Source organism: Phaeoacremonium minimum, assembly GCF_000392275.1.
Source record: "Phaeoacremonium minimum UCRPA7 unplaced genomic scaffold PA7_03_scaffold_583, whole genome shotgun sequence".
Taxonomy (NCBI): Eukaryota; Fungi; Ascomycota; class Sordariomycetes; order Togniniales; family Togniniaceae; genus Phaeoacremonium; species Phaeoacremonium minimum.
In genome coordinates this window covers 69669-97337 of record NW_006921485.1, presented here as the reverse complement: position 1 = coordinate 97337, position 27669 = coordinate 69669, and the positions used below count along the sequence as shown (strand labels likewise).

At 50.7% G+C, this 27669-nt stretch overlaps 10 protein-coding genes across 10 annotated transcripts; 6 read left to right on the top strand and 4 right to left on the bottom strand.

The window, feature by feature from the left end:
• Window positions 1-397: 397 nt before the first annotated feature.
• Window positions 398-1667, top strand: UCRPA7_8290 (putative c2h2 type zinc finger containing protein; the record flags this gene model as incomplete). Its single annotated transcript, XM_007920807.1, has 4 exons — window positions 398-464; window positions 523-621; window positions 713-1101; window positions 1152-1667. 4 exons carry the CDS (start codon window positions 398-400, stop codon window positions 1665-1667), a joined length of 1071 nt encoding a protein of 356 aa, XP_007918998.1.
• Window positions 1668-2517: 850 nt separating this feature from the next.
• On the top strand, window positions 2518-5070 carry UCRPA7_8289 (putative anaerobic ribonucleoside-triphosphate reductase protein; the record flags this gene model as incomplete). The annotated part of the gene is made up of 1 exon (XM_007920806.1): window positions 2518-5070. The coding sequence occupies one exon, from the start codon at window positions 2518-2520 to the stop codon at window positions 5068-5070; it is 2553 nt and encodes an 850-aa protein (XP_007918997.1).
• An 857-nt stretch (window positions 5071-5927) lies between these two features.
• Window positions 5928-9144, top strand: UCRPA7_8288 (putative benzoate 4-monooxygenase cytochrome protein; the record flags this gene model as incomplete). Its single annotated transcript, XM_007920805.1, has 3 exons — window positions 5928-6973; window positions 7616-8587; window positions 8649-9144. The coding sequence occupies 3 exons, from the start codon at window positions 5928-5930 to the stop codon at window positions 9142-9144; spliced, it is 2514 nt and encodes an 837-aa protein (XP_007918996.1).
• Window positions 9145-9666: 522 nt separating this feature from the next.
• UCRPA7_8287 (putative hexose transporter protein) lies at window positions 9667-10110 on the bottom strand (the record flags this gene model as incomplete). Its single annotated transcript, XM_007920804.1, has 2 exons — window positions 9667-9961; window positions 10028-10110. The coding sequence occupies 2 exons, from the start codon at window positions 10108-10110 to the stop codon at window positions 9667-9669; spliced, it is 378 nt and encodes a 125-aa protein (XP_007918995.1).
• Window positions 10111-11009: 899 nt separating this feature from the next.
• On the bottom strand, window positions 11010-11620 carry UCRPA7_8286 (putative hexose transporter protein; the record flags this gene model as incomplete). The annotated part of the gene is made up of 3 exons (XM_007920803.1): window positions 11010-11415; window positions 11489-11507; window positions 11575-11620. The coding sequence occupies 3 exons, from the start codon at window positions 11618-11620 to the stop codon at window positions 11010-11012; spliced, it is 471 nt and encodes a 156-aa protein (XP_007918994.1).
• A 1155-nt stretch (window positions 11621-12775) lies between these two features.
• UCRPA7_8285 (putative duf1479 domain protein) lies at window positions 12776-14196 on the top strand (the record flags this gene model as incomplete). The annotated part of the gene is made up of 3 exons (XM_007920802.1): window positions 12776-13142; window positions 13196-13887; window positions 13951-14196. The coding sequence occupies 3 exons, from the start codon at window positions 12776-12778 to the stop codon at window positions 14194-14196; spliced, it is 1305 nt and encodes a 434-aa protein (XP_007918993.1).
• Window positions 14197-16528: 2332 nt separating this feature from the next.
• On the bottom strand, window positions 16529-17137 carry UCRPA7_8284 (putative ankyrin unc44 protein; the record flags this gene model as incomplete). The annotated part of the gene is made up of 1 exon (XM_007920801.1): window positions 16529-17137. One exon carries the CDS (start codon window positions 17135-17137, stop codon window positions 16529-16531), a length of 609 nt encoding a protein of 202 aa, XP_007918992.1.
• Window positions 17138-18232: 1095 nt separating this feature from the next.
• On the top strand, window positions 18233-18685 carry UCRPA7_8283 (hypothetical protein; the record flags this gene model as incomplete). The annotated part of the gene is made up of 1 exon (XM_007920800.1): window positions 18233-18685. The coding sequence occupies one exon, from the start codon at window positions 18233-18235 to the stop codon at window positions 18683-18685; it is 453 nt and encodes a 150-aa protein (XP_007918991.1).
• A 2268-nt stretch (window positions 18686-20953) lies between these two features.
• UCRPA7_8282 (putative chromosome-associated kinesin kif4 protein) lies at window positions 20954-23522 on the top strand (the record flags this gene model as incomplete). The annotated part of the gene is made up of 5 exons (XM_007920799.1): window positions 20954-20996; window positions 21062-21101; window positions 21161-21280; window positions 21339-23381; window positions 23450-23522. 5 exons carry the CDS (start codon window positions 20954-20956, stop codon window positions 23520-23522), a joined length of 2319 nt encoding a protein of 772 aa, XP_007918990.1.
• Window positions 23523-26362: 2840 nt separating this feature from the next.
• UCRPA7_8281 (putative nad-dependent epimerase dehydratase protein) lies at window positions 26363-27136 on the bottom strand (the record flags this gene model as incomplete). Its single annotated transcript, XM_007920798.1, has 1 exon — window positions 26363-27136. The coding sequence occupies one exon, from the start codon at window positions 27134-27136 to the stop codon at window positions 26363-26365; it is 774 nt and encodes a 257-aa protein (XP_007918989.1).
• Window positions 27137-27669: the final 533 nt, after the last annotated feature.

Here is a 27669-nt window from a genome sequence, read left to right as displayed (position 1 = left end):
ACAAAGAATAAAAGCAGGAGCAGGAAGGCATTTCCAGGAAGACAACTACTGGTAGAAGTATTTATTTGGGACTTGCCAATTGTAGGCTCTTTACCATCCCGGTCAGCCACAGTTCTACAAGCCACAAATGACCAGTTATGGGCTAGTGTATTCTAGGCTTAGCGTAATCATGTCGCAGTGGGCAGGAGGCTGGAACCGAACTTGAGTCTCTTTTGGGAATTGGGAAGTTCGTCGTCGCAGCACTTTCTCAGATTTGCTCCTCGTTCACCACCTTTCATCCTCATCATTCCCGCCACCGCCACCGCCATAGCTTCTGCACTTGAGGACTGAAGCAATTGCCCCGCCAAGATAACCTCACGATCTCTGAACGTTCCTCTACGACGACACCCCAGACAAGATGGGCAAGAAGAAGCGTGGCCACCCCGATGTGGAAGAGCTGCTTGCTCGGCCATGGTGCTACTACTGTGAGCTGCGCATCATCGATCCCACTGCTACCATACAGCTAACAGATGAATTACTCAGGCGAGCGTGACTTTGAGGATCTGAAGCTGCTCATCTCTCACCAAAAGGCCAAGCACTTCAAATGCGACCGCTGTGGTCGTCGACTCAATACTGCTGGAGGTCAGTCCATTTCTTAAAGAAGTCACTTTGAGCTCTTTGCAAGCCCGCTTGCCATGGAAGCACATACAGCTAACACGGCTGTCCTGCACAGGTCTTTCTGTCCACATGAATCAAGTCCACAAGGAATCCCTTTCCAGTGTCGAGAATGCCCTTCCCAACCGACAAGGCCTCGAGGTCGAGATCTTCGGAATGGAAGGTGTGCCCGAGGACATTGTGCAGCAGCACAACCAGCGCATCATTCAGAACTACTACCAGGCTCAAGCCGAGCGACACGCTGCTACCGGAAACCCCCCGCCGGGGCAGGGTCAGGGCTCTGCGAAGAAGATCAAGGTCGAATCGAAGGATGATCTCAAGAAGAGACTGGCTGAGCATCGTGCAAGATTAGCGGCTCAGAAGGCCTCCGGAGGTGCTAATGGCAGCCACGGTAACACGCCGAGAGATACTCAGAGTCCCGGCCAGAGCGCTAGCCCAGGCGCATTTGTGAGTTGCCTAGTCTACTATCGAATTTCATGCGATGCTAATCAGCACAGAACTCACCCTTCAGTGCACCCCCGCAACCCGGCTTCGATTATCCCCAGGGATATGGCCAGCCGGGCGTGCCCCCCCAAAATTTCCCTCCGAACTACTCCCCGAATGGTCCTCCCCCGCCAGGAGGCTTCAACACCTCCTTGCCTGCCCGACCGCCCAGCCTACCCTCCGCTCCCGGCCTACCACAGCGACCTGGCTACGCGGGCAACTACTACCCCGGAACAGGTGCGCCGGGTTTCCCCGGTGGCGCATCTACTGTTGATGAGCTTGTTGCTGGTGCAGCTCGCTCCGGCGATGATATTGACCAGCTGATCCGCATGGCCGAAGCCGGCATCAAAGTTCCTCTTAAGAAGGAGAATGGAACACCGACAGAAGCTGCTCCCGCCGAACCCGCCGTGGAGAAGAAATCTAAGAAGGACAAAGACAAGGGCAGGATGATATACTCAGATCCGGAGTTCAGTCCGGAGGAGAGGATGGCTCAAATGCCCAGGTACGCGTACGTCCCCTCCGCAGCCTAAGACTGAGCAGTATTTTGTGCGGGATACTTTTGGAGGTAAGGGGGAAACATCACTGCATCACTGGTGTCGAGGATTGGTACTGCTCTTTGGCAGGTTCAATCAATACCCGACCATCACTCGATGCAACATGGCTACCTAGGTTCGACGGCGTCTTTTCTGCGAGGTAAGGAATCAAAAGAAGGTTTGGCGTCTTTTTAGCTTCCTAGCCTCCCCTGTATCATGGGTTGTACGAAATACAATATAATGAGAAATAGACGCATTGCCACCTTGCGTCGGATTTCAAATAGTCATTGGTTGCAGCCCACAGTCGGAGGTGCATCTTCTACTATCAGTGATGCGTGAAGTAGCTATCTTGGCTATCTTGATAATACGAGATGATATGGTCTGCTACAGCTCAATACAAGCCTGCAAGGTGGTCTACGTTCTATGTTTCTGCTCTCATTCCGGTGCGATTTCGGCTTCATTTGGCGGCTGTTTTGATTTCTTTCATCCTAGCTCATCCCTGGAATGTCGAATGGTGCTTCCAGAGTGAATATCATAGCGAGAGTTGCTCCTTTCTTAATTGCACGTGTTTTCGCGTTCATATCTGGAGGCGTTGTTGGATCTCGCGGCAGTCAGGAGACGCCCAGGCAGAATCGCGAGACCGCCGCATCTAGTCGCCCCGAACAGCGCACCGCGGGCTGGTGAGCCAGGAGACAATGACACAATGCCTGCGCGTCGGATTGAGAACCATTTGTTGATTGACATGATACGCGACGCGTTTACTGATTGACATCATGTCAAAAGCAGCTCAATCGCCGCGTGTTGGACGCATGCAGTTCTTCAGCTTTTCAGCATTAGGAGAATCAAGATGAAGGCTATCACTGGTGCACCATCTAATCTATTCGAGGGACTGTACAGAGCCCTTAATCTTAATACTTCAGACTCTCAGGCAGATCACATTCGCCTCGTTGAAGAATACCTGACCAAGGCAACATGGAAAGGCGCTGAGAACGCCAACTCGACCTACTCCCACCAGGGATTGATGCAATATGTCTCGGGTCACATCATCTCTGACTACTGGCTAAACAGTGTGTACACAGAAGAGATCCGACAGTATAGTAACGAGAATCGTTTTCATATCCATGATCTTGGCTTCCTCAGCGCTTACTGCTCCGGATGGAGCATCGAGGACATCCTGCTACAGGGATTCGGCGGCGTCGAAAACAAGATCCAGTGCCGGCCACCAAATCATCTCAACACAGCCCTCAATCAGACGGTCAACTTCCTCTTCACGCTGCAAGGCGAACTCGCCGGCGCCCAAGCCTTGTCCAACTTCGATACATACCTCGCGCCATTCATCCGCCAAGATGGCCTGACGTACGTCGAAGTATTCAAGTACGTCCAGAGCTTCGTATACTCGCTTAACGTCCCCACACGGAGCGGCTTTCAAGCGCCCTTCACCAACATCTCGATGGACCTCATCTGTCCCAAAAGCCTCGTGGGGCATCCGGTGATCATTGGTGGGAAGTATCACGAGGAATGGGTGTATGATGACTTCCAGGAAGAGATGGATATCTTCAATAGGGCATTCACGGCAGTTATGGTTCAGGGAGATGGTAATGGGAGCATCTTTTCCTTTCCAATCCCGACGTATAACCTCTGGGAAGGCTTTGATTGGCAATCTCCGCGGTTTGAATCCATTTGGGAGATGACTGCCAAGTATGGTGTCCCATACTTTGCCAACTTCATCAATAGTGATCTGAACCCCGAGGACTTTCGCTCGATGTGCTGCAGGCTTCGACTTGACGTCAGCAAGTTGCACAGTCGGGGAGGCGGGCTGTTCGGCGCAGTACCGCTGACGGGATCTATCGGTGTCGTGACTCTGAACTTACCCAACCTTGCCATGCGCTCTAATGGCACCAAGGAGTCTTTTTTCGCTGTGCTTGCTGACACACTCCGAGTAGCCAAGGATTCGCTCGAGATCAAGCGCAAGATCGTCGATGGGCACTCTGCATTGTACCCGTACGCGGCTCACTATCTCTCTGTCATCAAGAAGAGAACAGGATCGTACTGGACCAATCACTTCAGTACCATTGGAGTCAATGGCATGAATGAAGCTCTCATCACCTTGTTCGGAGATGGCATCGTGGGAAAGAAGGACTTTGCCATTGAGGTGCTTGAGTTCATCAAAGAAGAACTCCAGCAGTTTCAGAACGAGACAGGGAATCTCTTTAACCTCGAGGCTACACCTGCGGAGAGCACTAGCTACAAGCTAGCTCAAAAAGACAGAGAGCTCTTCCCGGGGAAGGACATTCCGAGCTTCTACACAAACTCCACAGCGCTGCCTGTCGACGCAACGGAGGATCTATTTGAGGCCCTGGATCATCAAGAGAAGCTGCAGTGTGCCTACACTGGAGGCACCGTCTTCCACGCGTTCCTTGGCGAGAGACTGTCGGGAGGGAAGCAAGCCCGAGATCTCGTCCAAGCAATCGCATCGCGCTACCGCATTCCTTATATCTCACTGACGCCCACTTTCAGCATCTGCAAGTCTCATGGATACATCACTGGGGAGTGCCCGCAGTGCCCGAAATGCGGCGAAGAGGCTCTTGTGTACTCCCGTATTGTAGGCTACTTCCGGCCTACGAGAGACTGGAATAAGGGGAAGAAGGAAGAATTTGCTATGCGCAAATACTATCGATACACTGCTCCAGCCAGTGCATCCTCTGCTATTACGCAGCTTCCATCAATCGCAGACATCAAGCCTCCGGTGGCAGGATACACCAAGCTGACGCTGAGCGACTATCCTGGCAAGCCTCAAGCTTCGATCATGTTCACTTCACGGTGCAACCTAGCTTGTCCGTGGTGTCATAACGGACCAGTCGTTCGGGGTCGACGAGACGATGTCACGATCCAGGATGTGCTGAAACATATCACAGCCTCGCAACATAAATGCCTCGTCGTCTCTGGAGGCGAGCCAACAATTCATGCTGGTCTGCTACCCTTCCTTCGCGTTCTCAAGGCTGCAGGTATCAGTGTCAAGCTTGACACGAACGGCACTTCGCCGGACGTACTACGACAAGTGTATACTGAAGGCTTGGTTGATTTTGTTGCCATGGACCTCAAGTGCAAGTTGGACAGGTACAAAGAAGTTGCTGGGCGAGCAGTTGATCCGGCCGTGCTGGAGGAGAGCATCAACTTGATCAAGGACTCAGGTGTTCCGTATCAGTTCCGCACTACGGTGGTTCCTGATCTTGTTGATATTGAGGACGTGCTGGAGTGCAAGAGGCTCGCAGACGGGGAACTGACAGTCCAGAAATTCAGGAAGGGTGGTTCGAATCTACACTCAAGATTCAGGGATGCGAGAGAGCATACTGATGAAGAGTTTACGACGATCCTGCAACGGGTTAACAGGGATAGGTGAGTAGCAGTAGAGAAGGGTTATTTGGTAAAGGCGTTGCACTAATGATTGGTCTTTCATTCTGTTCTGTTTGTACCATAGGATGAGCATCTATTACATATCTTCTCTGATGACGAACTGGCCTCGCACGTGTATGACCCAGGGCCTTGTTGTGTGCTTTATTTCTGTTTACCGACTCGTGTGCTAAGTCCCAACTCCCTACAGTGGTACGCTTCAAGCTTCAGCAAAATACCTTTTCATTTGGGCGCTGTGGCGGCACTTGTGCCAATGCTCATGACGTGTATACAAGGGTCAAAGTGCCCTAGAAATTAGCGATTGATCAGACGTCATTTTCTGGAAGCCAACGAAGAGGCACATCTTGTGACAAGTCGGATTCAGGGCTCTCTTAACCCTGTTCGTCAACCGGCCACACCCGCAATGGGGCTGACAACTGAACCACAACCAGTGACAACGTATAAACACAACAAAAAGAATGATCGGTCTCCCCCACCCCCGGCAGCCCGGGTTACCCGACATGCTTCCTTAACGGACGCCAGCAGCGGCTCAGCGGCTGGCCGTTGGCTGCGGACTCTTAGATCTGCATCCGGTAGCGCCTCGCCTGACATGGCGACCCATAGCACACCGGGGAGCATATCCTGAACAAGGGGCCAGTTCCGGGTGCTTGTTGATGCTGTTTGTAACGCTGCGTCTCCCCCGCGAGGCATTCTGAATGTCACGTCGTCACAGATTGCACACCAGTAATATGGATAATACATACGGGCAGGGAACCCAAGGTTTCCCGTACAGTCCCACAATGTTCTGTCTCCCCGTACTTTCAAGAACAATTCGTTCGTCTATCTGCATACAGGACGCCCTACCCAATGGCTTCTGAGAGTCCAACCACAAGATCACCTGCAGCTGCTACGGGATCACCCGCTGCCGGGTCACACCCAGCGCCAGGCGCTGAGGTGTCAGCACCGGTGGAGGCTGATGACACTGTTGAGCCGGGCAGGGAAGACGACGCTGATTCTGCCATTGACTCGAATAGCTTGCTCTCTACTGAATCGCTCTCTGAAAGCATCTATGAGTACCGCAGGATCCATGGCCGAACATACCAAGCCTCCAAGACAACCGAGTACTGGGCGCCGAACGATGACCAGCAGAATGAAGGTCTCGACATGTTGCACACGGCCCTCGTCATCATGCAGAATGACAAACTCTTCCTAGCCCCCATCGGCGATAATCCCAAACGTGTTCTCGACGTGGCCACTGGCACGGGCATCTGGGCCATTGACTTTGCGGATCAGTACCCTGGAGCCGAGGTCATTGGCACTGACATCAGTCCTATTCAACCATCATGGATCCCGCCTAATTTAAAGTTCGTGATTGATGATTGTCTGTTAGACTGGACATGGCCCGAGGACCACTTCGACTTCATCCACTTCCGCTCTCTCTACGGCAGCATAACGGACTGGGGCGAGTTATACAAGAAGGCATTCCGCCATCTCAAGCCGGGAGGATGGCTGCAGGATCTCGAGATGGACGTTCTGCTGCAGAGCGACCATGTGACATTCCCCGAGAAACACATCTACAAGACATGGGGCGATGCGTTCGCAAAGGGCGGCGAGGCGATGGGCAAGATCTTCACGATCACGCGCGACCATCAGATGCGCGACTATATGGAGGCCGCCGGCTTTGAGGACATCACAGAGGTCAAGCTGAAAACGCCGACCCACGGATGGCCGAAGGACAAGCGGCTGCAGCAGGCGGGGTTGCTGACGCAGGCATGCCTTGATCAGAGTCTCGAGGGGCTCGCTATGTTTGTTTTGACTATGGTCCTCCAGTGGACCAAGGAAGAGGCTCTCACATTCGTCGCAGAGATGCGCGGAGAATCTAGGAAAAAGTCAAATTGTGCCTATTGTTTGACGTGAGTGACCAGCCTGGGCACTGCTGCCAAGTGCACACCCTCTCTTTGCGGCACTTTCTGAACTAAATCTCGTGATAGGACGGTTGTTTATGGCCGAAAGCCATTATAAGCATGAAGTGCAATGAGAATATGGCTTATGAGGCATGAGATCGGAGTTAGGTGGAAGTGTGGTGTTTCCATGTCACAGGCACGGCTTTCTTGATGCAGCATGAGCTACGGCCATCTCCGGCAGAGTGGTCGAGATAACGACTTCGTCCTTCGAAACGCTTTGCATTCAGGTCTGCAATCACTCTAGAATAATCACGTCCCTCTTTTGCATAGTGATTGATAACGAACGAATATTCCTCATTGAGTCCTTTTTCGACAGATTTCGGTCAATGTATGCGTCGACGTTGCTGAGACCCCATGTTGTCAGTTAGTTCTACGGCGCTGTGGGTACAGTACCACTTGTGATCGGGGCGCCCGACAGAGCCCGACAACAGAGATAAGTAAGATAAGATGAACGAGATTAGCTCAGGTACTCTTCAGAAGCAACGATTTTGTTCCATGTAAGTGGAAGGATAAAGCTAGTGTACCTGGCTTTTGGGTAGACTCGCTTTGGTCCTTATGCACCGGCTTCTACCAAGCTGAGTGACTCGATAGCCTAGACTACGTACCTACAATGGCCCTCACAAGTGTCATTGCGGGATGGTCGGCCAGCCTGGCGACTACCCTTGCCTGTCTGATCACCCTCGCCTGGGTCTGCCGGTGCCTGTATCGCATCTACCTCCATCCCCTGGCGGGAATCCCTGGCCCTCGTCTTGCCGCATGCACATCACTATGGCTTGCGTGGCACACCTACGTTGGTGATGAGTGCACTGCCATTTTCCGGTTGCACGAGAAGTATGGCCCAGTACTGCGGGTTGCGCCCAACGACATCGACATTGCCGATGGCGATGCCGTCGATCCCATCTACGTACAGCATGGGGGCTTCCAGAAGACACAGGCCTACTCCAAATTTGATATCGATGGCCACTCGACCATTTTCTCTACGCAGACACTACCGGCACGTGCCAGCAGAGCCAAAGCTGTGGTGCCACTCTTTTCGACTTCATCAATTCGGAATTCTCAATCGATACTATCTTCGGTAATCGACCAGTTCATCGCACGGATCCAACGTGAGGGTCATAAGGGCAAGCCCGTCAATGTCCTCAACCTGACCCGGTCCATGGCCCTCGATGCCGTGAGTGCGTACCTCTTTCAGGAACAGTACGGCGCCGTCTCTGAAGACACATCACACATGTCGGCGTCACCCTTTGTTGACGCGTATGTCGGTGTCGGCGCCTTCTTCAATCTGCTTCCGGGCTGGATTGGAGACAAGCTCATGCAATTGATCGAGATGGCTTCGAGTGACGACGAAGTCGCCCACTCGATGAAAGCCATGGATCAGTACACCGGAGGTCTGGTCAAGACAGCCATGTCTGGCAGTGGAAGCTACGCTAGTCGATTGTTAGAAAGGTCAATTCCTCGGGATCAAGTGCAAGTCGAGCTGAAGGATTTGTGCTTTGCCGGCACTGATTCGACCGGCATGAATATGGCCATGATCCTCTGGTATCTATGCAAGAGCCCAGAGAAGTACGCACATTACTATTGAAATTGTAACTATAGACCATCACTGACATTCTCTTCCTGGTAGATACGCTAAGCTACGAGAGGAAATTCTCGGGAAAATGGACAAGGATGAGGATATCACGACAGGTCCATATTTGCGAGGGGTCGTGCGCGAGGGACTGCGGCTATCCTGGGCAAACCCGATCCGATTGCCTCGCCTTGTTCCCGAAGGCGGATGGGAATACCGTGGTCACCTCTTCCCCCCGGGTACCTCGGTAGGAGTTGCCGCCTTTCAGCTGCATCAGGACGAGAAGGTCTTCCCCGATGCACAGCGGTTCCTGCCGGAGCGGTGGCTGCAGCCATCCGACCAGATGCTGACCAACTTCTTCGCCTTCGGCAAAGGCAACCGCGCCTGCATCGCCCAGAATTTGGGTACTGCTGAGCTGACGCTCGCCACTGCAAAGGTGGCCCAGGTGGATTTACTCCGGGGAGCTACAGCGGTTCAGGGCAGTATTGACATCTTGGAATGGTTCAACTCCCGCGTTAAGGGGGAGCAGATTCTTATTCAATTCCCTTCATAGAACCTGATGTATGATTGCCGCATTTGGGATACATGAGGAAAATAGTAGTGGATATAGTGAATAGTCTTATGAAAGCTAATGAATCTCATCACTGTATAAAGTCCTATCGGTTGGGGCCGGCATTTCGTCCCCTAGCTTCTTACATGACAATCTTTGTTTAGATATATCAAAACTCTGAGTATCTGACTTCAATATTTAATGTGATTTCTTCGAACCATTAGTAAACACTATGGTTACATCTTGCAAACAATAATGCAGTCTTAATCAATATGTGGACGATTACTGGGTAAGTCACGATAGTGAAGCCTTCGTTAACAGACCTCTCTATTCTGCGATTAAGTGAGGTACGTTTTCTCTGTAAGAAGTAAAGCCACCATCGCAAGCAAATTTGAACATCAGAAGCTTTCTGCCTTCCCTTCCGCTATTGTGCCGATCTCTGCCCCTGTGATGAGACGAAGAGTACAATAACGCCACATCAATAATAACATCGCTGAACACAGGTTAAGCCTCCGGATCCTGCACTCATGCCTCTTCCGCGGCAGCTGAGTTCTTGGCGCCATCCTTTGTAACCACGATGGCTCCTCCCTTAAGAGCCAGACCAGGGTCCCGACCTTCAATGACATCCTTGACATGAATAGCATTTGCGGCAGATGGGCCGTCAAAGATCTCGTCAATTTCTTCCAGAGTCTTACCCTTGGTCTCGACCCAGTAGATGGCAAGGAAGACGACCTGAAGCACATCCCACGCGCCATTGATCATGTATGTCTTCCATCCAATCGAGTCGAGCGCGTACGGAAACGCCATCGTCACCATCAGGCTATTATCACATGCAGTCAGCGAAATAAATTCGCGTGAAATCGTTGAAGAATTCATGAGAACTTACCCAAATCCATTGGTAAGGAACGTGTAGAGACCCATTCCGACAGACCGAATAGAGTAGTTTAGAACTTCTGGGGGATACAGCATGCAGAGCGGCGTCCAACCAAGACTATAGGCTCCCTGGAAGAGGAAAATGCATGCTACGGTTCCGTACACGCCAGAATTATTATCCCCATTTCCGTAGACTGAAGCACGAGGATATCAGTGTGTGTTCCCTATTACTTATTTTATGAGATCGATTGCTTACCTTTGGTCAAGGCTCCTACAAGAAAGATAAAGACTGTCATAATTGCCGAAGACCAGATTGCCAGAGGACGTCGTCCGGCGGTATCTAGCAAGAATGTACCGAACAGGGCGATGACAAGGCACCAAGCATTCAGGATGATGTTCTAGTAGATGTTAGCCTTAGGTCAAGTATTTAATTATTAGAAGAGTCTCTCACAATTTCCAATTGTGTAGTGCTATCAGTAACACCAGCATTATCGAGCATCGCGCCAAGATAGAATGTGATGATGTTGTTTCCTGAGACAGTAATATTTAGCTCAAAAGTCATGTAGCATATAAGGACATGATATATCTTCTTACCAGACACCATAGATATTATAGCTACGGAGATGACCAACATGACTCGTCTCATACTCGACTTAGATTTAACAAGGTCACGATACCCAGTCTGCTGTCCCAATTCTACCTCGGTCTGGAGTGTGTCGATGATCTCCTGGTAGGTCAACAGTACAACTGGATCCTCTCTATTGCCATCTGAATGAGTCAAGGCGATGGCGTCAAGAGCCTCGGAGTGTCGGTCTTGGTAAACCAGCCATCTCGGCGACTCTGGGATCCAGGGAAGCACACCCACAGCCAGGACCATAAAGAGCGCCTGCAGAATAGAAGGCAGGCGCCAAGCCCAAGTTGTTTGAATCTTGGCTGTTCCATAGGTAATTCCGGAGGAAAGAAGTCCACCTAGACAGGAGAGCTTGAGTCAGCCGTTATATCTCAAGACAGTTTCGATCCCAAATCGGGGCAATGTGCTCCTTACCAACATAGTAGAAGTCCATGAATATTCCCAAGCCAATACCACGCCACTTGAGAGGGAAGATCTCTGCGAGATAAATAGGTCCACAGAGGAAGGTAGCGCCGTTGCCAACGCCCACTATAAAGCGTGCTACGACAAACATCGCGATGTTTTGCGAGGTGGCCTGTATGATGATGCCAATCAGAGTGATCAAAGCGCTAATCCACATGGCTTTCTTCCTCCCCAGCCAGTCGGTCAGTTTACCGTAGCCGAGGCCGGCTACAGCGCACCCGGCCCATGCGATGGACGATTGCAATGCCAAGGTTGTAGTGTTCAGATCGAAGTAGTCCGTGTAAGAGGGCAAGATGTTGAGTCCAGACCTATAGTGTCTTAGTCATGTGTCTTGGCATGGAGCACTACAGCTCCTCAAAGTTGCCTTTTGATCATGCTCACATCATCGACGAGTCATATCCTAGAGACTAGAATCATCTGGTATTAGGATCTTGTAACTAAAGGATGATCATAGGAGGCACGCATACTGTTGATAGAGTGCTCGAGCACCACAAGAGGAGGATAAGAGTCCATTTGGAGTTGGCCATTTCTACCGATGGTGTCTGCCGATGTGGGCAGCTCACAAGTAGAGAATGAGTGTTCTCAAGAAACAGAAAATTGCTCCTAATTCTTGCTGGAGATCGTTATGATCCAGGAAATTCGGGGCAGGCTACAATCTCTTGGGAACGACGTCGGATGGCAGGCATTACTTTATAACAACTACTCCACACGGCACGGACATGGCAGAGATTCATATCGTACTTATCTTGTGAATATCTCACTTATCTTGGTGAAGCGGATCCCCGTCCTGCGTAACCCACTAGGCTGGTAACCTCAGTGAGTGAACGGCTCTGTATTCAGTTCTGGGAATGGCTGCGGGGGTGGACCACTGCTACTAAGATGCATGGGCTTCAGCGCGCTCACCACTCCACCACTTAGGAGAGATGTTACAAAATCTTATTCGCGACTATGTACCTAGGTTTAATGGCTGGATTGGAGGTCGGAGAATCCGACGGATTACAAAGGGAGAGATCGACTCTAATTTGCTCAATGAGGTTAATCTGGGGTAAGGGGAGAGATGCAAGTGCGAGAACCAACGTGTCTAGGCCACGAGAAACAAGACGTCGGCTGTCCCGACGAGAGGGACTGGCAAAGATAAGCCTTTCTGTCAAAGATGAACCCAGCTCTTTACGTCTCTAAGTTGCTGAAGAGGACTGATATGGGATTCATCTTATCTGCCGGCCCGCAAAGCTTAGCAAGTGAGATGTGGAGATGCTAGCCCCTCACTCGCAACGAGCGGAGAGGTCCGCTAAATACAGCGACTAATTGCTGGTAAACAGATAAGCACTTGATCAAAGTCCGCAGGCTATTGTACTGGTGTCTTATCATATCTGGTACATCGGACCCAGAGGAAACAGATATGGAGATCGAGTTAGAGGGATGCGGAGCTTGTCGGTTGGAGTGGAGCTTTATGTACAACATACACGTGTACTTGAAAGTTTACCAAGGACTGGAGGGGCATGAGCCTTGGTACACACTTACGGATCGAAGCTTTGTAAAGACATTACGATTCGCCGTGCAGGTCATACCCCAGAACATCCTTGTCAGCAATTCACTCGAATTTTTGTTGATCTTCTCAACCCCAGCTTTTGTATTCTGCCAAGTCAATCGCCTGCAAACAAAAACACGATGCCTAGCTCAAACGGAGAATGGCCAGACTGGCCCGAGCTGACACCCGAGACTGGTGAGCTGGACCCCGAGAATGTCAAGATCAAGAAAGATATAGCAGCTACATATGGTGAAGCCGCTCTACGAAAGAGCTGGATTGCAGTCTGCGACAAACTTAAGGACTTGACCAATGACATCACTACCAAAGGAACCAGTGTCATTCCCGAGCTGGCATATGACGATGTTTTCAAGCTTAGTGACATAGAGAAGCAGCGTCTGCGAGATGTAGGCTGTTTTGTTGTCCGTGGCCTCGTGCCCGAAGAGACTGCAAATGGTTGGTTTGAGGACCTCAACAACTACGTTAAAGAGAACAAGGGGGCGATTGGAGGTATTTTCAAAAGAAGCTCTTATTCACTTTGACATCTGACTTATTATTTGCAGGTTGGCCAGCCGAAACGCCCTACATTCTCCGTTTATACTGGTCTAAGACGCAGATGGAGGCGCGTACCCATCCGCGAGCGATGGCCCTGCACCGCGCTCTCAACACCTTGTGGCATGACGACGATGATGCTGACAAGGCTTTCGCGGAGCCTCTGGTATACGCCGATGCGGCACGGATTCGTCCTCCAGGCGAGCCTTTTCGAGGCTTAGGGCCACATATCGACGCAGGCAGCCTAAGTCGTTGGGCCGACAGCGACTACCGCAAGGTCTATGAAAAAGTCTGGACGGGAAGCCCTGACGAGTACGATCCGTACGATCTCACAGATCGCAAACGGGCCAACCCAGCCCATTTTGCGGGCAATGCTCACTCACATGTACTCCGCCTGTGGCAGGGCTGGACGGCTCTCACTTCGGCTGGTGCTTATGAGGGCAGTCTGATGCTGTACCCTGAGATCAAAACCACTATTGCTTACGTTCTCCTGCGCCCATTCTTCAAGCCACCAGCGAACAAGGAGGACATCCTCGATGCGGAGAAGTGGACTTTCGATATCGAGGACCCTTGGTTCCCGGGCGTATGGAGGAACACATCACAGGAACTCAGCCCAGAAGCCTTCCCGCATTTGCAGCTTAAGGACTGTCTGGTGCATATTCCCAAGATGGGCCCAGGTGATACTGTGTGGTGGCACTGTGATGTAAGTGCATTGTCCTATCCTACAAATATGAGTTTGCTAATGTCCGGGCTATCGCGATTCTAGATGTGTCACGCCGTAGAGATTGAACACAGAGGAAATGGAATCTCGAGCGTCGCCTATGTAGCAGCTACACCGACAACAGACATCAACTTGGCCTACGTTCGACGTCAGCTCAACGCGTTTCTTAATGGAACACCCCCTGAAGATTTCCCTGGCGGATGTAACGAAAGCGCACTCAAAGGTTATCCTGGTAATAAGATTGTCCTCAATGGCGATGCAGGCAGGAAGGCAGTTGGTTTCGCAATTTAGTTGCTTTGAGCGTGGGCTATAGTGCACGCAATATGTAATGAAAGAAGAATTTGTCTAGAGATGAAAGAAATCCCAAGCACAGCTTCATATTAGATCAATTTTCGAGAATTGACAATCTTGACACAACTCGTGAAGGAGCATTCAAGTATCCAATGGCACGAGACCTGTAATACGATGGGTGGATTGCTCATTTTCTAAGTCTTCAGCTCACCCATCTCAAACTTCTCAAATACTCAAGGTTCAATGGTTAATTGCCTTGATTTTGATAATGCGCCGTGAAAGACAAATACACCTATGGCGAGCCCTTGAACAGTGGACGAAGACATGTGCAGAATCTACCCCTTACCTTACCCACCCTTCCAATTGTTGAGGTTATAATCCCTGGTATACATTTCCCGTATCGCTCCCAAAGCCTGTCGGGTGTCCTTCGTATGCCTTCGGGGCCCCTCTTGCGCCTCTGCAAGTAACATCCCACAAACGTCTGCACTCTCTAATAGCTTTCCCTGTCGTCTCAGTATCCACGCAGTCAAGTCACCTGACGCAAGTGTACTTGCATGATCTGAACCAAGGATCTTACGCTTCACTCCAAAAGCATGGTAAGACAAGGCTAACGCTTCATCCAGATCTCCTCGCTCGAATAGAAACCAAGCAAGGTTGTTCTCATGTACAAGCACAAGACGGTGCTCATGCCCAATTTGTCGCAAACTCGTCTCATATACCTCACGCTGCAGCCAGATAGCTTGATCGAGTTCACCGAGATCATGTAATACAGTTGCGAGGTGGGTTTTGCAGTTCAGTGTGTCGAGATGCTGGGGGCCGAGGACACGAGTGCTCAGGTCGACAGCCTGCTGATGAAGCTTTTTGGCTTGTATCTTATCCCCCTGCCGACATATGGCTACGGCAAGATTGGACAGACTGTCAATAGTGTTCGGATGATCTTCACCAAGCTGTATGCGATACAGTTCGAGCAATCGGGTTCCAAGCTTTACAGCCATGTTCACCTGCTGCTCATCATAGGCCAGTGCAGCAGCCCATACTACGCGCTCCATGGTATCCATGGTGTCAATATGATCCTCGCCAAGGTACTTCTGTTTGATCGCCAAGGAAGCCTGCAGTCTATTCCTGCACTCTTCACTGTCGCCCGTCCAAAAAATATAACGGCCTGTGAAATCTAGTACCCTGGCTCTTGCAACTTCCGCCTCTCGGGAGGGCTGTCTAAACTCGTATCTTAGGACTAAGTCTGCATGAGGGAGAAGAATTTCACAAGTTTTGAAGTAATCCTCTTGAGGATGATTCAGGGGTCTAGGAAACCTCGAGGCAACCGAATACAAGGCTTCCAACCCTCGTTTCTCCAGCTCATCAGGTGACTGCATCTGTAACCACGAACGGGTCACGAGCTGGACGAGACGATGTGTTTCGAATGTGGTCTCAGTATCGTCATTATCGATGAGTGAAAATGACCTAAGAACGCCTACCGCTTCCTCGATATCAAGTTCATTTTCGTGGTTATTCCTAAGCAGGAGCCTTGGGATGCTTTGATGTTGCAGAAAGCTGATTAGGTAGAGCAATTGGGCTGCCCGCTGGTTATTTTTGTAGATCCATTCAAAAGAGATTATCCACGTTTTCGCTATGGACTCGAATGACCGTTCTTGTCGACCATGCTCGGACACTTCATAGCTAATCAGCCGCGTTCTCGTCTCTTCGTTTGACCGATACTGCTCAAGATATTGAGATACACTTCTCCGCCTTTTGATCATGTAGGCAATTGCCTGTGTGATAGCCAGCGGTATATAGTCCAGTTCTTGCAGCAACTCCAAGTAGAGAACATCATCCGCCACTTCGTTGGGTAGACGGCTCTTGAGTAATCGAATACCTTCCTCTCCATTCATCACATCTACCGCCACAGGAGTTGCCGGAGTGGCGAGGTCGTATGCCATGTCACTGGTCCTTGTAGTGAAGAGCAGACAACCCTGCTCACAACGAGGGATGCTTTGTGAAGGCGTCCGTCCATCTCGCATTTTTTCGTGGAAAAATGCATCTTTATCGTCGACGTTATCAAGCACCATCAGCCAAGGTCTATTGTATTGCACCTCCAGCCAATTCTTCACCAGCATGGCTGCGTCATCTGGTGCAACGCCGTGCGTGACAAGACCACACTCCATAGCAATTCGCCTGAATGACTCCTCAAACCGAGCAGCTGTTGCTGCATTCACCCAGAAAATTGAGCACTGGTCGCTCTTGTCTCGTCTCTGGCAACAGTATTCGAGGGCTATTTGGGATTTCCTAGTGCTGGTATATTAGAGAAGATACGGGGAGTATTCGCCCTATTCACCTACCCGATACCACCTAGACCAAATAGAGCAACCTTCGGTTGCGTGCCCGCCTTGACCTTGAATGCGGCGTCGATTTGCTCAAAATTGTCACTTCTCCCAACGAAATTCGCATTGCGATCCAATGGTACCAACCAGAAAACATTCGATTTTGTGAATGCAGCTGTTTCTGACTCTGATCCGGTTCTAATGACTTGATGGAAAGTAAGAACTCTTATGTACTTATCCAAGGCCTCTGAGATTTCTTCAACCTTGCTCTCCTTCGCCAGACTCGCGACCGCTTTTCTCCGCCGTTCCCAGGACGAGGCAGCAGTGGCAGGCAGGATCTTGTCAAGCAGCTCATCCAGCTGCTCGGTCGAGCGGCGACACTCCACGATGACCGGCTTGAGAGCCGACTGCGTTGACTCGGCAAGCTCTCCTGAATCAACTTGTGCGGAGATCCTTTTCAAGGCATCAACAATGAGCGGCAATTCTGTCTTAATGTGACGAAATGATTTTGGTATCTGATTCAAGTCCACGGTGAACTCATTTAGGCGACTGACAACCTTTCCCGCGAACTCGACGAACTGCAGGATAGCTCCTGCAAGGCCAATGGCTGAAACTGGATCCATGGACTTGTATGCCGACCAGGCTGGCAGGCCAATCGAGGTGGTTTTGGTTTAACTGCGCGACATGACATGACGGGATTCCGTGCCATCAATCCAATTCTTTCGCAAGAGACCTTGGGCCATGCGGCTGACGATGCCAACGCGGCGTCGCCTTTGCTCAGGTGATGGACGAACGCGAGCCTATCAGGCAGCGTCATGCATGCTGTCGGCCATGCATATCCCGTCCCGTCCCAGCCCACCACGGGCAGTGCGCGCACTTGCACTGCCGGCATCACTGAGCAAAGGCAGGGAAAGCTATGCGCATTTCTACATGTCGAAGAATTCGTGTTCTCGACGCTCCTGTTGCATCCTTTTGTAGTGCAAGTAGGGGGGCACAATGCACAAGAATGAAGTCATCTCTAACAAAATCCTTGTCCATTCTTTCGAGCACAGCAAGATGTCATGGAGGAGTCACATTGAATATGCGCGCGCGTGTAGCACCTCCTCAAGTACCCAAATGACTGTCTAACGGCTTAACAAACCGTAACGTAGTCTATGATAAGCAAGCCAAAGCGCTTCGATGTCATTCATTAAAGTTCAGGCTCTGGCTTTGATACGGTGAGGCGATGATCGTCTCAGGAACGGGGCCAGATTACCTTTAGGCAGAATCTGGTTGGCTGGCTGCTCGTAGCTAACGTTAGATACGTCATGGGACGATGTGCCGGTGCTATGCGGGGCGACAAAGCCTCTGTGAGCTGACCTACCAAGCCCAAGCAAAGCCTACGCCCATGTCTCAGCCTCCGGAAAGAGGCAGCAATGTACCTTACTCGCGTATCCGGCAAGCTTTGTCCTCTCTACTATGCAGTAATTAGACTTAGGCATTGAAGGTTAGTTAATGTAGGTATCAGACTAATGTCAATGGCAGGCAAGGGATTCTTGCTCTGCCTTAAAGTCGAGGCACGATGCCTTGTTCCCCCACAGTCTTGTTATCATTCCTACTAAGTAACACTCCTTGACCCCAATCTTGACACTTCACCTTTCCACCAAAGACATTGACGGACTCGAATCCCGAACGAAAAAGAGCAACAGTGATTCTATAGCCTCAACTTCAAAACCAGAATGGCCTCTTCCAACCAGCAAGTCTGCCCGGTCGTTGGTACTACCAACAGCGTCCTGCCGCCGTCCCACCCCGACATCGACCTCTCCCAGCCCGGGCAGACCTGCCCCGTCGTCGGTGCGAAGACTGACCACCACCACAACCTGCACAAGCACCCCTCCGTGCCCATACCCGCCGACGCGGCTCCCGGCGATGCTCAGAAATGTCCTGCGCTGCGAGAGGTCGTCGATGAGCCCAAGAGCAAGGAGATGGACGATCAGGTCTGCCCCGTCGTTGGGCCGGTGACCACCATTCTCCCGCCAGACCACCCCAGCACCTCGGGCAAGGAGGACGGTGCCATCTGCCCGGTCACGAAGGCGCAGGTTGGACATCACAAGAATAAGGTGGCAGAGCATCCGGACGTGTCACATGCTGCACCTGGTGCAGTGTGTCCGGTTGTAGGAGCCAAGGCTTAAAAAAGACCCTGATTCAATACGGAATGCATAATTGTTTCGTCACAAACACTCGTATTGTCGTTTGTTTTCGGAGTGTTAGAGGGTAAACAGGACAGGAGACACTTTGCCAAAACCAACTATTGCTGTTCACACAATCCAACTATGTGTTGGTAGTGTATGAGATGACATATCTTATTATACGATATCTTGATGCCACCATGAAGCGTTGAGCCTGGGTATGAAGTGACAGACTTAACATTGGACCTAATATCTCCCGCATCGTGTCTGCAGAATTCAAAGAGGCCGACAAGCTCGTCGGCTTCTTTCATCAGAATAGCGAGGTGGGATATTCTCGAAGTTCCATACCTAGCATTTGGTAGCATGACAGCTCCCCAGATCAATTAAAGATAGTATAGAGGCCCCAAAGGCAGCATACGCCCATGTCCACGGTGCAGCCCTTTCCTGGAGACTTGATGCTTGACTTCCACAACACACCACTTACATTCCGACGACTGCAACTCCTACCCAAGCTTGACCTCCTGCCAATCTCTCTCCTTGAAAGCAGCCTGAAATACCTTGCCAAGGCCGACTCGTTCTCAAACGCCGTCGTCGTCATTACGCTCTAGAAGTAGCACAAAGGAAAAATCCCATTCTGACTCATCACGCTCCTTTGGTATGTAGTATGTCCATATCGGACACTCCTGGATAGTGAAGGATTTCGCGTCTGAGATTGCACTATTATCTCTCTTTATAGTAACCATTTTAATAAAGTATAATATTTTTTATCAGTAGTCCTCTTTTTGATGCCTAGTAATCACGTATATGCTTTTCTGACATGACTAACTAACAGTAGTGAAGAAGAGGCTTCACAGAAATAAGTTCGAGGCCCCTGGCAACTGTGAAGAGACTCTAATAACGATGATAGTAATATGCGGGTGCTTATGCACTGATAGCGCCTCGCAACCATAGAAAAGCATTGTAGTACCTAGGTAGCATCACAAACTGCGTTTATCGAGCATGAGGTGTCAAATAAAGGCGGCTGACAAGGTAAATTCTAGTGGCGGTTAGGGTGGCTTCCGATTGACTTTTAGATAGAGATTGCCATGTGGATCCTGTTGTCGCCATCGAAGTTCAGCTTGATGTATTTGTCCACCAAGGTCTTGTGCCGAGGGCAACTGCTTCGAATAAAGTTGGCCCAACAGTCAATAGCACGCGTAGTGCGGATAACGATATGGCCTCACAAATTACAACAGGGTGTTTGTGGGTATCAAAGGCCGGAGGTTGAAGCCGCAGAGCTATGAAGGAAAAGGCCACGACTGCTCGATTTTCTCCCTCTAATTGCATTGTTAATAACTATCCCAACTCTCCTAGCTGGACTGAGTCCTGTCTTGTTTCTCCCAATGACTGATCTTGCTCCTATGCTGAAGAGTAATAATATTATCAAACATCTATCGACCTACTCGCATCTACCTACTTGTCAAGTAGGTGAAATGTAGGCGACAATCACTGGAGTGAATGAGTGCAACTACTAGAATTGAGCCAGGTTTCTTGACAGAACCGAGGCAAGAGTATTAATTAAGGCGATAAACTATACGAATGAAGTTACCTAATGTTGCGTTGCGCTGTTCATGTTTGGAGGAAGGATTCGTGATACTGTAGGTGTAAACAAGCAGGTCACAATGTAAAACAAAAGCGAGATAAGGATAGCAGGGGATTGGCTTGGGGAAGGTGGGGCACATTGTGGCTCCTGTCAGGGCATGTCAGGGCAGGCGCGATCAAGCCACACCAACACTGGCGGAGCAGCCCAGTCGCACGCTGCAGGGGCTCTGCACTAAAGACTAAAGCAAGTTAGTGGAGCAGTTGGCAGGCTGCCGGTTACCTGGGGCAACCACAAGGCACTGTTGACTCCTGAGCATTTTCGAGCTCCAGACCAAACCAGACCACGACCAAACCAAGCGGACGTCACTCCAAGACAACATCCACAATTCGCTCCTCTCCTCCTCCTCACTAATAGCCGACACCAACAGCTTTCTCCCACGACAGTAACATTTTCTTTTTTGACTTCGACAGCGCCTTCTTCTCTTCGCACTTCGCGCTGCGGCATTGCAGGAAAGCATCCTTCTCAGTATCACCAAGTCGAAGCTCTCCCGGCGCTGTCTGCATTGTGTCTTTTGTACACTGTTCCGCTGCACAACAATCATACTGGCGAGGCTGTTTACACCAAATATCTGGAGGCATCTGAGGGAGGACTCATAAACTCGCCACTGAACCACTACGGCGGCATCCACGATGCTTCCAACCGATCCTGGCGCATCCTCCATCACCGTCGCGGGTATGTCGGCAAGCGATGATGCGTGCACTGCTGTGGCGGTTGATATCAGGCTAACCCTGCTGTAGTACGAGTGCGGCCCTTCACAATTCGAGAAGCCGCTCAAGTGTGAGTCGACAAACATGACAACAGCGGCGAAGGTATCATTAGGTCTAACTCTTGAGCAGGGTGAAGAATGACGATGGCACTTTGTTCCTCGGCGACGGGTCTCTGGCGGCGGCACCAACACCAAGCCTGAAGCAGCGCGGGATCCGATCTGTGATCAAGGTGGTGGATGAACGATGCCTGTACGTTTCTCTCGGCTTGTACCCTTTCTCCGCGAACGGTTGCTGACCATGGACGCAGTGTGTTCGATCCCCCAGAAGACAACCCCGTCCAGAAGTTCTCTCGATCGGTCGTGCCAACATCTGGCAAGAAGGTCAAGGACCAGGTGTTTGCCTTCGACCGTGTCTTCGACGACAACGCATCCCAGGCCGATATATACGAAGGCACGACTAAAAACCTTCTTGATAGTGTCCTGGATGGCTATAATGCAACTGTGTTCGCATATGGCGCCACAGGATGCGGCAAAACACACACAATTACCGGCACTGCACAACAGCCCGGTATCATCTTCCTGACAATGCAAGAACTTTTTGAGAAGATTCAGGACCGCAGCGACGAGAAGGTCACCGAGGTCTCCCTGTCATACCTAGAAATTTACAACGAGACAATCCGCGATTTGTTGGTGCCGGGTGGCAGCAAACAGGGCCTCATGCTTCGTGAGGACTCCAATCAAGCCGTCACTGTGGCAGGCTTGACCAGCCACCATCCCAAAGACGTGCAGGAAGTCATGGATATGATCGTCCAGGGCAACGAGTATCGGACCGTATCTCCAACGGCGGCCAATGCCACTTCATCTCGTTCACATGCTGTACTTCAGATCAATGTGGCCCAGAAAGACCGCAACGCAGATGTAAATGAACCGCACACAATGGCAACACTCAGCATCATCGATCTTGCTGGCAGCGAGCGAGCTAGCGCCACGAAGAACCGGGGAGAACGCCTGCTAGAAGGAGCCAACATCAACAAGTCACTCTTGGCTCTGGGGAGCTGCATAAATGCACTTTGCGACCCACGGAAGAGAAACCATGTACCCTACAGGAACAGCAAACTGACTCGACTTCTGAAATTCTCTTTGGGCGGAAACTGCAAAACAGTCATGGTCGTTTGCGTCAGTCCCTCTAGCGCTCATTTCGACGAGACTCAGAACACCTTGCGATATGCCAATCGCGCCAAGAATATCCAGACCAAGGTCACCAGGAATGTTTTCAACGTCAATCGACACGTCAAAGACTTCTTGGTCAAGATTGATGAGCAGATGGCAATGATCAATGAACTAAAGGCGCAGCAGAAAGATGCCGAGAACATCTTCTTCGCAAAGTTTCGCAAAAATCTCGAGAAGCGGGAGGTTGCCGCACGAGAGGGCGTGCAACGAATTCGCGTGGCTTATGAGAATTCCGTCAGTGAGCGGCAGGCCAAGATCAACACGATGAAGAAGCTCAAGGTCTTCGAGAGGAGAATAAGCCTGCTCTCTGCTTGGATTGCGTCGTTCGATGCGATCTGCGATGCAAGGGAAGACGATGATGCCATGCCACCTAATCTCACTGCCATGCGCAAGACAGCACAAGGCATCCTTGTTGAGTTGGAGGCCAGTCGACAACACATCCATCAACAGCTGGAGCGTTCTAACTGGGAGCGTGCGATCGATACAGCTCTTCACCATAGCATAACTCAACTACCTACAGGGGATGGCATCGCTGACTGTGGTGAAGCGGCTAGCTTGACTCGAGAGACCGAGGTTCTAAAAGCGAATTTCATGCGCGAAGCATATCAACAGGTCTTGGAGCAGGAGAAGGGCGCCGATGCTGCCACAGTCCAGGTGCTTCTGACCGCACAATTTGAGATTCTTGCTTCGTTGGCCGAGACCTTGGCCATGGATGAGGCGGAAGCGATCGCTCATGCCAGGAGTATCATCAACCGATTACTCGAGACCGGTCATGCTGCTGCTTCCCATGTCATCAAACCAGATGGCTCGGTGGCTCCAGCTGAGATGTTCCCTCCATCTAAACGAGGCACACCGAAGAAGAAGAGGACATCAGTAGCACATGTGAAGCCCGTCGCTGCTCCCGCTCTAGCATCGATGTCCACCTCGCAGCAACAAGCTTTCGTATCACCGATGAAGTCTTCGCCCCGTCGACGAAAGGTTCTGAATGCTCGGAAGGGAGTATCGTTCACACCTGTGAAAAAGAAGACGCCAACGAAGCGGGTGGTTCGATGGCGTGACGACGAGACGGAGGAGGGCACCCTGGCCGACTTTGAGAAGACACCACAGAAGCCGGCCTTGACGTTAGATCCAGTAAATATCGGTATATCTGATACAGCCCCGACTCTTCCACCACTGCCAACCTATTTAGAGGTCCCCGAGGAAACATCGGATTCAAGCCCCTCGCTAGTGGTTCCAGAGCCGTCGACCCTCTCGCTAGCTAAGCCCAATAGGTTCCAGGCTGGATTCTTATCCAAATCCCGAGGCTCTGACGGCTCACCTGCCCCAACAGCACCGACTTTGTCGCTCAACCTTGCTGGGTCATCCGATAGCGAAGACAAGCCGACCCCTCTTAGGCCTCTTGACGTCAGTAGATCGGGTAATTACCTATCTCCCACCTTGAAAGGATCTGTAAGAAGCCCGAAACCCCCGGTGACCACGTCCCTGGACGAGAATAATCCGCCTTCAGCCATCCCGCTCTCCGCCACTGCTTCGGCCTCGAACTCGGATTCTGAAACCTCGACTGTCATTGACCCGAACAAGCTCCGCTCCGCTCTTCATTCGGCTAAGCGACGCGACCGGCTCTCCTCCCTGTCCAGCACCGCCGCGTCAAACGCGAAGCGTATCTCCTCTATCTCCTCCCAGTCCAGCGTTCCCTTCCAGCCCCATCATCGGGTCTCGAATTCCTACTCCGGTCCGCTTGCATCTTCGACGAACGGTATCTCTCGGCAGAGACGACTATCCGGCGACCGAAACGACCGACGAAGGAGCCCGCCCATCACCTGCTCGCCCCCAGGAGAGTCACGAGCTTTCACTCCAGGACAAGCACGACGGATGAACCTTGGTGGTAGTGTACGATGCGATTCCAGCAGCCCCCAGAAGGAGCGTGTCGATAGCAAGACTAGAAGAATTACTATTGGTAGCGCAGCCATGGCAGGGGCCGGCCCAACACGTCCAGCACAGCGTGCGAGTGTGGTTTGGCGGTGAATGGATGATGTGTGAAGACCTTTTTGTTGTTTCAGGCTTTTCTATCTATACCTTTGGAACGGCATGGTTCTGTATGGAGTTTCGGTGTCCTTGAGATGCATAGGTCGCGGCTTGTCACGCTTGCCTCCGGCATCTCGGATTTTATCTCTCATAGCATCTGACCAGTCATGTAGAGACTGGACGTGGAGTTGCGACGACGGTGTATGATTTCTGTATTAATACAATCGGCTTTGCATATCATTGAATAACCGGAAGTTATCTCCTAGTGTCCGCTCGATGCTGGTAAACCTCACATTTACCGATCGATTTCCGTAATAGACCCATTCACATGGCTTAGAGGTATATCATATTCACTATGGGTATCAGATCATTCTTGTTACTCCTTTATTCTACCGCTCCCTCAAACAAATCAAACTATCCATCTCATAACCCGAATGCCCATTCTGTGTCTCCAAAGCCGTATACACCCTAAATCCAAACCTCTCCAGAACCTCCAACACATTCATAACCAAGAACTGTGAGCGAACAGCATCCTCGCCAGCTGCCAGCCAGGTATTGCCGTACATTTTGATTTTCACTCTATCTTGAGATAGTTCTTGGCTTGACACGCGAGTGCCGAGTGTTTGCACAAGGTTGTCCCCTAGGTTGGCCGGGATGTCACCTATGATTTTGAGTTTATTGAGATAATCGAACGACACTAATACAAACTGTGCCGAGGGCGGTGGCTGTGTGAGTTTCCGGAAGAAGAGCGAGCCTTGGTAGCATACGTTAAAGCAAATTATGCAGGTTACAAAGAGTATCATCATACCTTTATCAATAGCCAGTCTCAGTGTGAATGTCACAGAAGCGCAACTCACCCACCCCATACTATACAGCTTCTCCACGACAAATAATATAAGCTTCCGCGACTCGTCATCTCCCTTGAGATTTGGTATCCACGGCGTCCCCTTGACTTTGATTTCCTGGGCTCCGCCCACGGACTGAATGCTGTCAAGGCCCTTGGCCCAATAATCACGTATAACGGCATGAATGGCTGCGACGTCGGTTTGGGAGAACCCCACAAGTCTGATGCGGTCATATTGGCTGATACTTAGACAAGCGAATTGCGGTAGAGTTGGAGGCAGAACTTGGGGAGCGTAGCCATTTGTGACTGTGGCCTCGTAGTCGGGAGGCAGATCTTTGGGTTCATCCGAAGAGAACATGATTATCGATAGGTACACCGTTGAACTAAACTAAGTTCAATTGATTCGATTCTAGAAACCTGTCGCATCGCGAAAGTGGAGAGCTTTATGGTCCATGCAACTTTGGGGTAGTTCCAGAGGCTGCCCAGGGTGCTGACGACAACTTGCCAGAAGGGGGGAAGCTGAATCAGGCGGTCGATAAGCGAGTGCGAGTGCAACCCTGGAAACGCTCTTGGTTGGTGTGAGGACATCGAGGGACAACCAACATGGCCAATTCTGGCACACACATCAGGCTTTGTCCTGGCTGCGCCGCATGTAGGTGTATGTACTCGTTTTGGCTGACGCGTGTTCTATGCATAAACCTTGGCCATTCACAAGATCATGTCATGACTTAGTCAGGTTGCGATTCCTGCCTGGCTTTAAATGCAACATAACTTCAGGGAACATAGCAGTCGCTCCAAACGGTTAGCACCGCTCTTCTTTCGGATACTCTCTCTTCAATGGTGGATTGCTTTACTGATAATATATCAAGTCTGGTTTATAGCCATCAAGAAGAGACTTAATTCGTAACAAGCCAACCAATCATCAGTATCTGCTTTTGTTCACCCGTTTTCTCTTGTCATTTTTATTCCGCTATCATGAACCGTAAGAGACCAAATTACAACCCGATCTCAATCTTCCTCGTGCCTCTTTGGTGTTTACAGGGTGTACAAGGAGCTCCTGGCTAGGCAGTTGATTAGTCAAGAAAGTATCGGAGCACTCAGTGTACATTGATTTAGGGTTCACTTGATTTCTATCAGGATCTTAATGCACACTCATATTTGGATCAGCTATACACACGAAATAGAGGAGAAGTCTTGATGCTATGAAACGAATCGTTCCGTATTCAAATTATGTCAAAAATATCCTTCAAAGGTATCGACTTTGTGATGCCCGACATTCTTCACAGCTTCAGCGACGGAGTCATTTCCGCCGACAACATCAAATGCCAACCCAATAGTTTCATCGGTCTTGATACATTCTGCTACAGTCCTTGCAAGATCTTCTCTTTTGATCGGTCTGCCTAGATGAACTTTGCCCGCAGCAACAAGGTTCTCTCCCGAATCATTACTGAGCCCTCCAGGTCGCACCATCGTATAATCGAGACCGCGCTTGTCGTTGCCAGTTCTCATATCTTTGTCAGCGGCGAGTTTAGCCAGCATATGTGATTCGATGGTGGCCCAAACCCTGTCGCTTTGTTTTTTGTCTGATTCATCGTACCAGTCTGGCACAGGTTTGTTGTCACGGTCCCGCAGATCCAGAGCACTTATGCTCACAAATCTCTTGCCAGTATCGCCCGCCTGAGCTGCAATGGCCAGTGCATCCATCACCTTGATAACGCCTTCTCTATCCACTTTGTCGACTCGATCGCCAGACCCAAATGGTGCTCCCGCAGCCCAGACGACAATGTCTGGCTTGACTCTGCTCAGTGTCGTCAACAGCTCCGGAACCGTGGCCTCCTCAATAGACTGCACGATCGGGTATGCGCCGAGCTTCTCAATGTCTGAGATCTGGTCAGCGGTCCGGATGATACTGTGGACTGTATGAGGCGGCTTTTCCTCGTTGGTGAGGATGCGCGTCAGGTGGGACGCCACTCTCCCATGGCCGCCCACGATGAGTGTTGTTGGCATGGCCGATTGATTGACACAACAATCTGGCTTCGAAGCGTCTCAATACACAACACACGCGACTAAGCTTCAATAGCGGGCGTTCGCTGTCAACCACTATTGCAACCAAGCCTAGATGATCACGAGAGGCTCTTTCAAGGCTGATGTTGACGTCATGTGCCATTCCGTGTCCCCCCGCACTGGTTCGTATTCTTTCATTTGCTCCAAATTGTAGCACGAATGCTAGCCCTATCAGGCGCAAGGTGGTATCAGAGATGCCCGGGCCCTTTTGTAAGGTGACTCTGCATCGCGACAATCTAGTTTCGTAACACAGGAGAGATAATGGCAGTATCCGCTCCAGTAAATTCCACTCTGAAGTTATCTCAGACTTGTGCGACATCAATTAATTGAGAGGATGCGTCACGATGGTATACGCTGCCACGGCATGTTCAGCATCGCACATCACACCATGTTCGCTCTTAGTGGACAAACTCCAATCACCGACACCAATGTGTCAATGGCATTGACTACTAAGAACAGTTGTAGGGAAAGGTGGC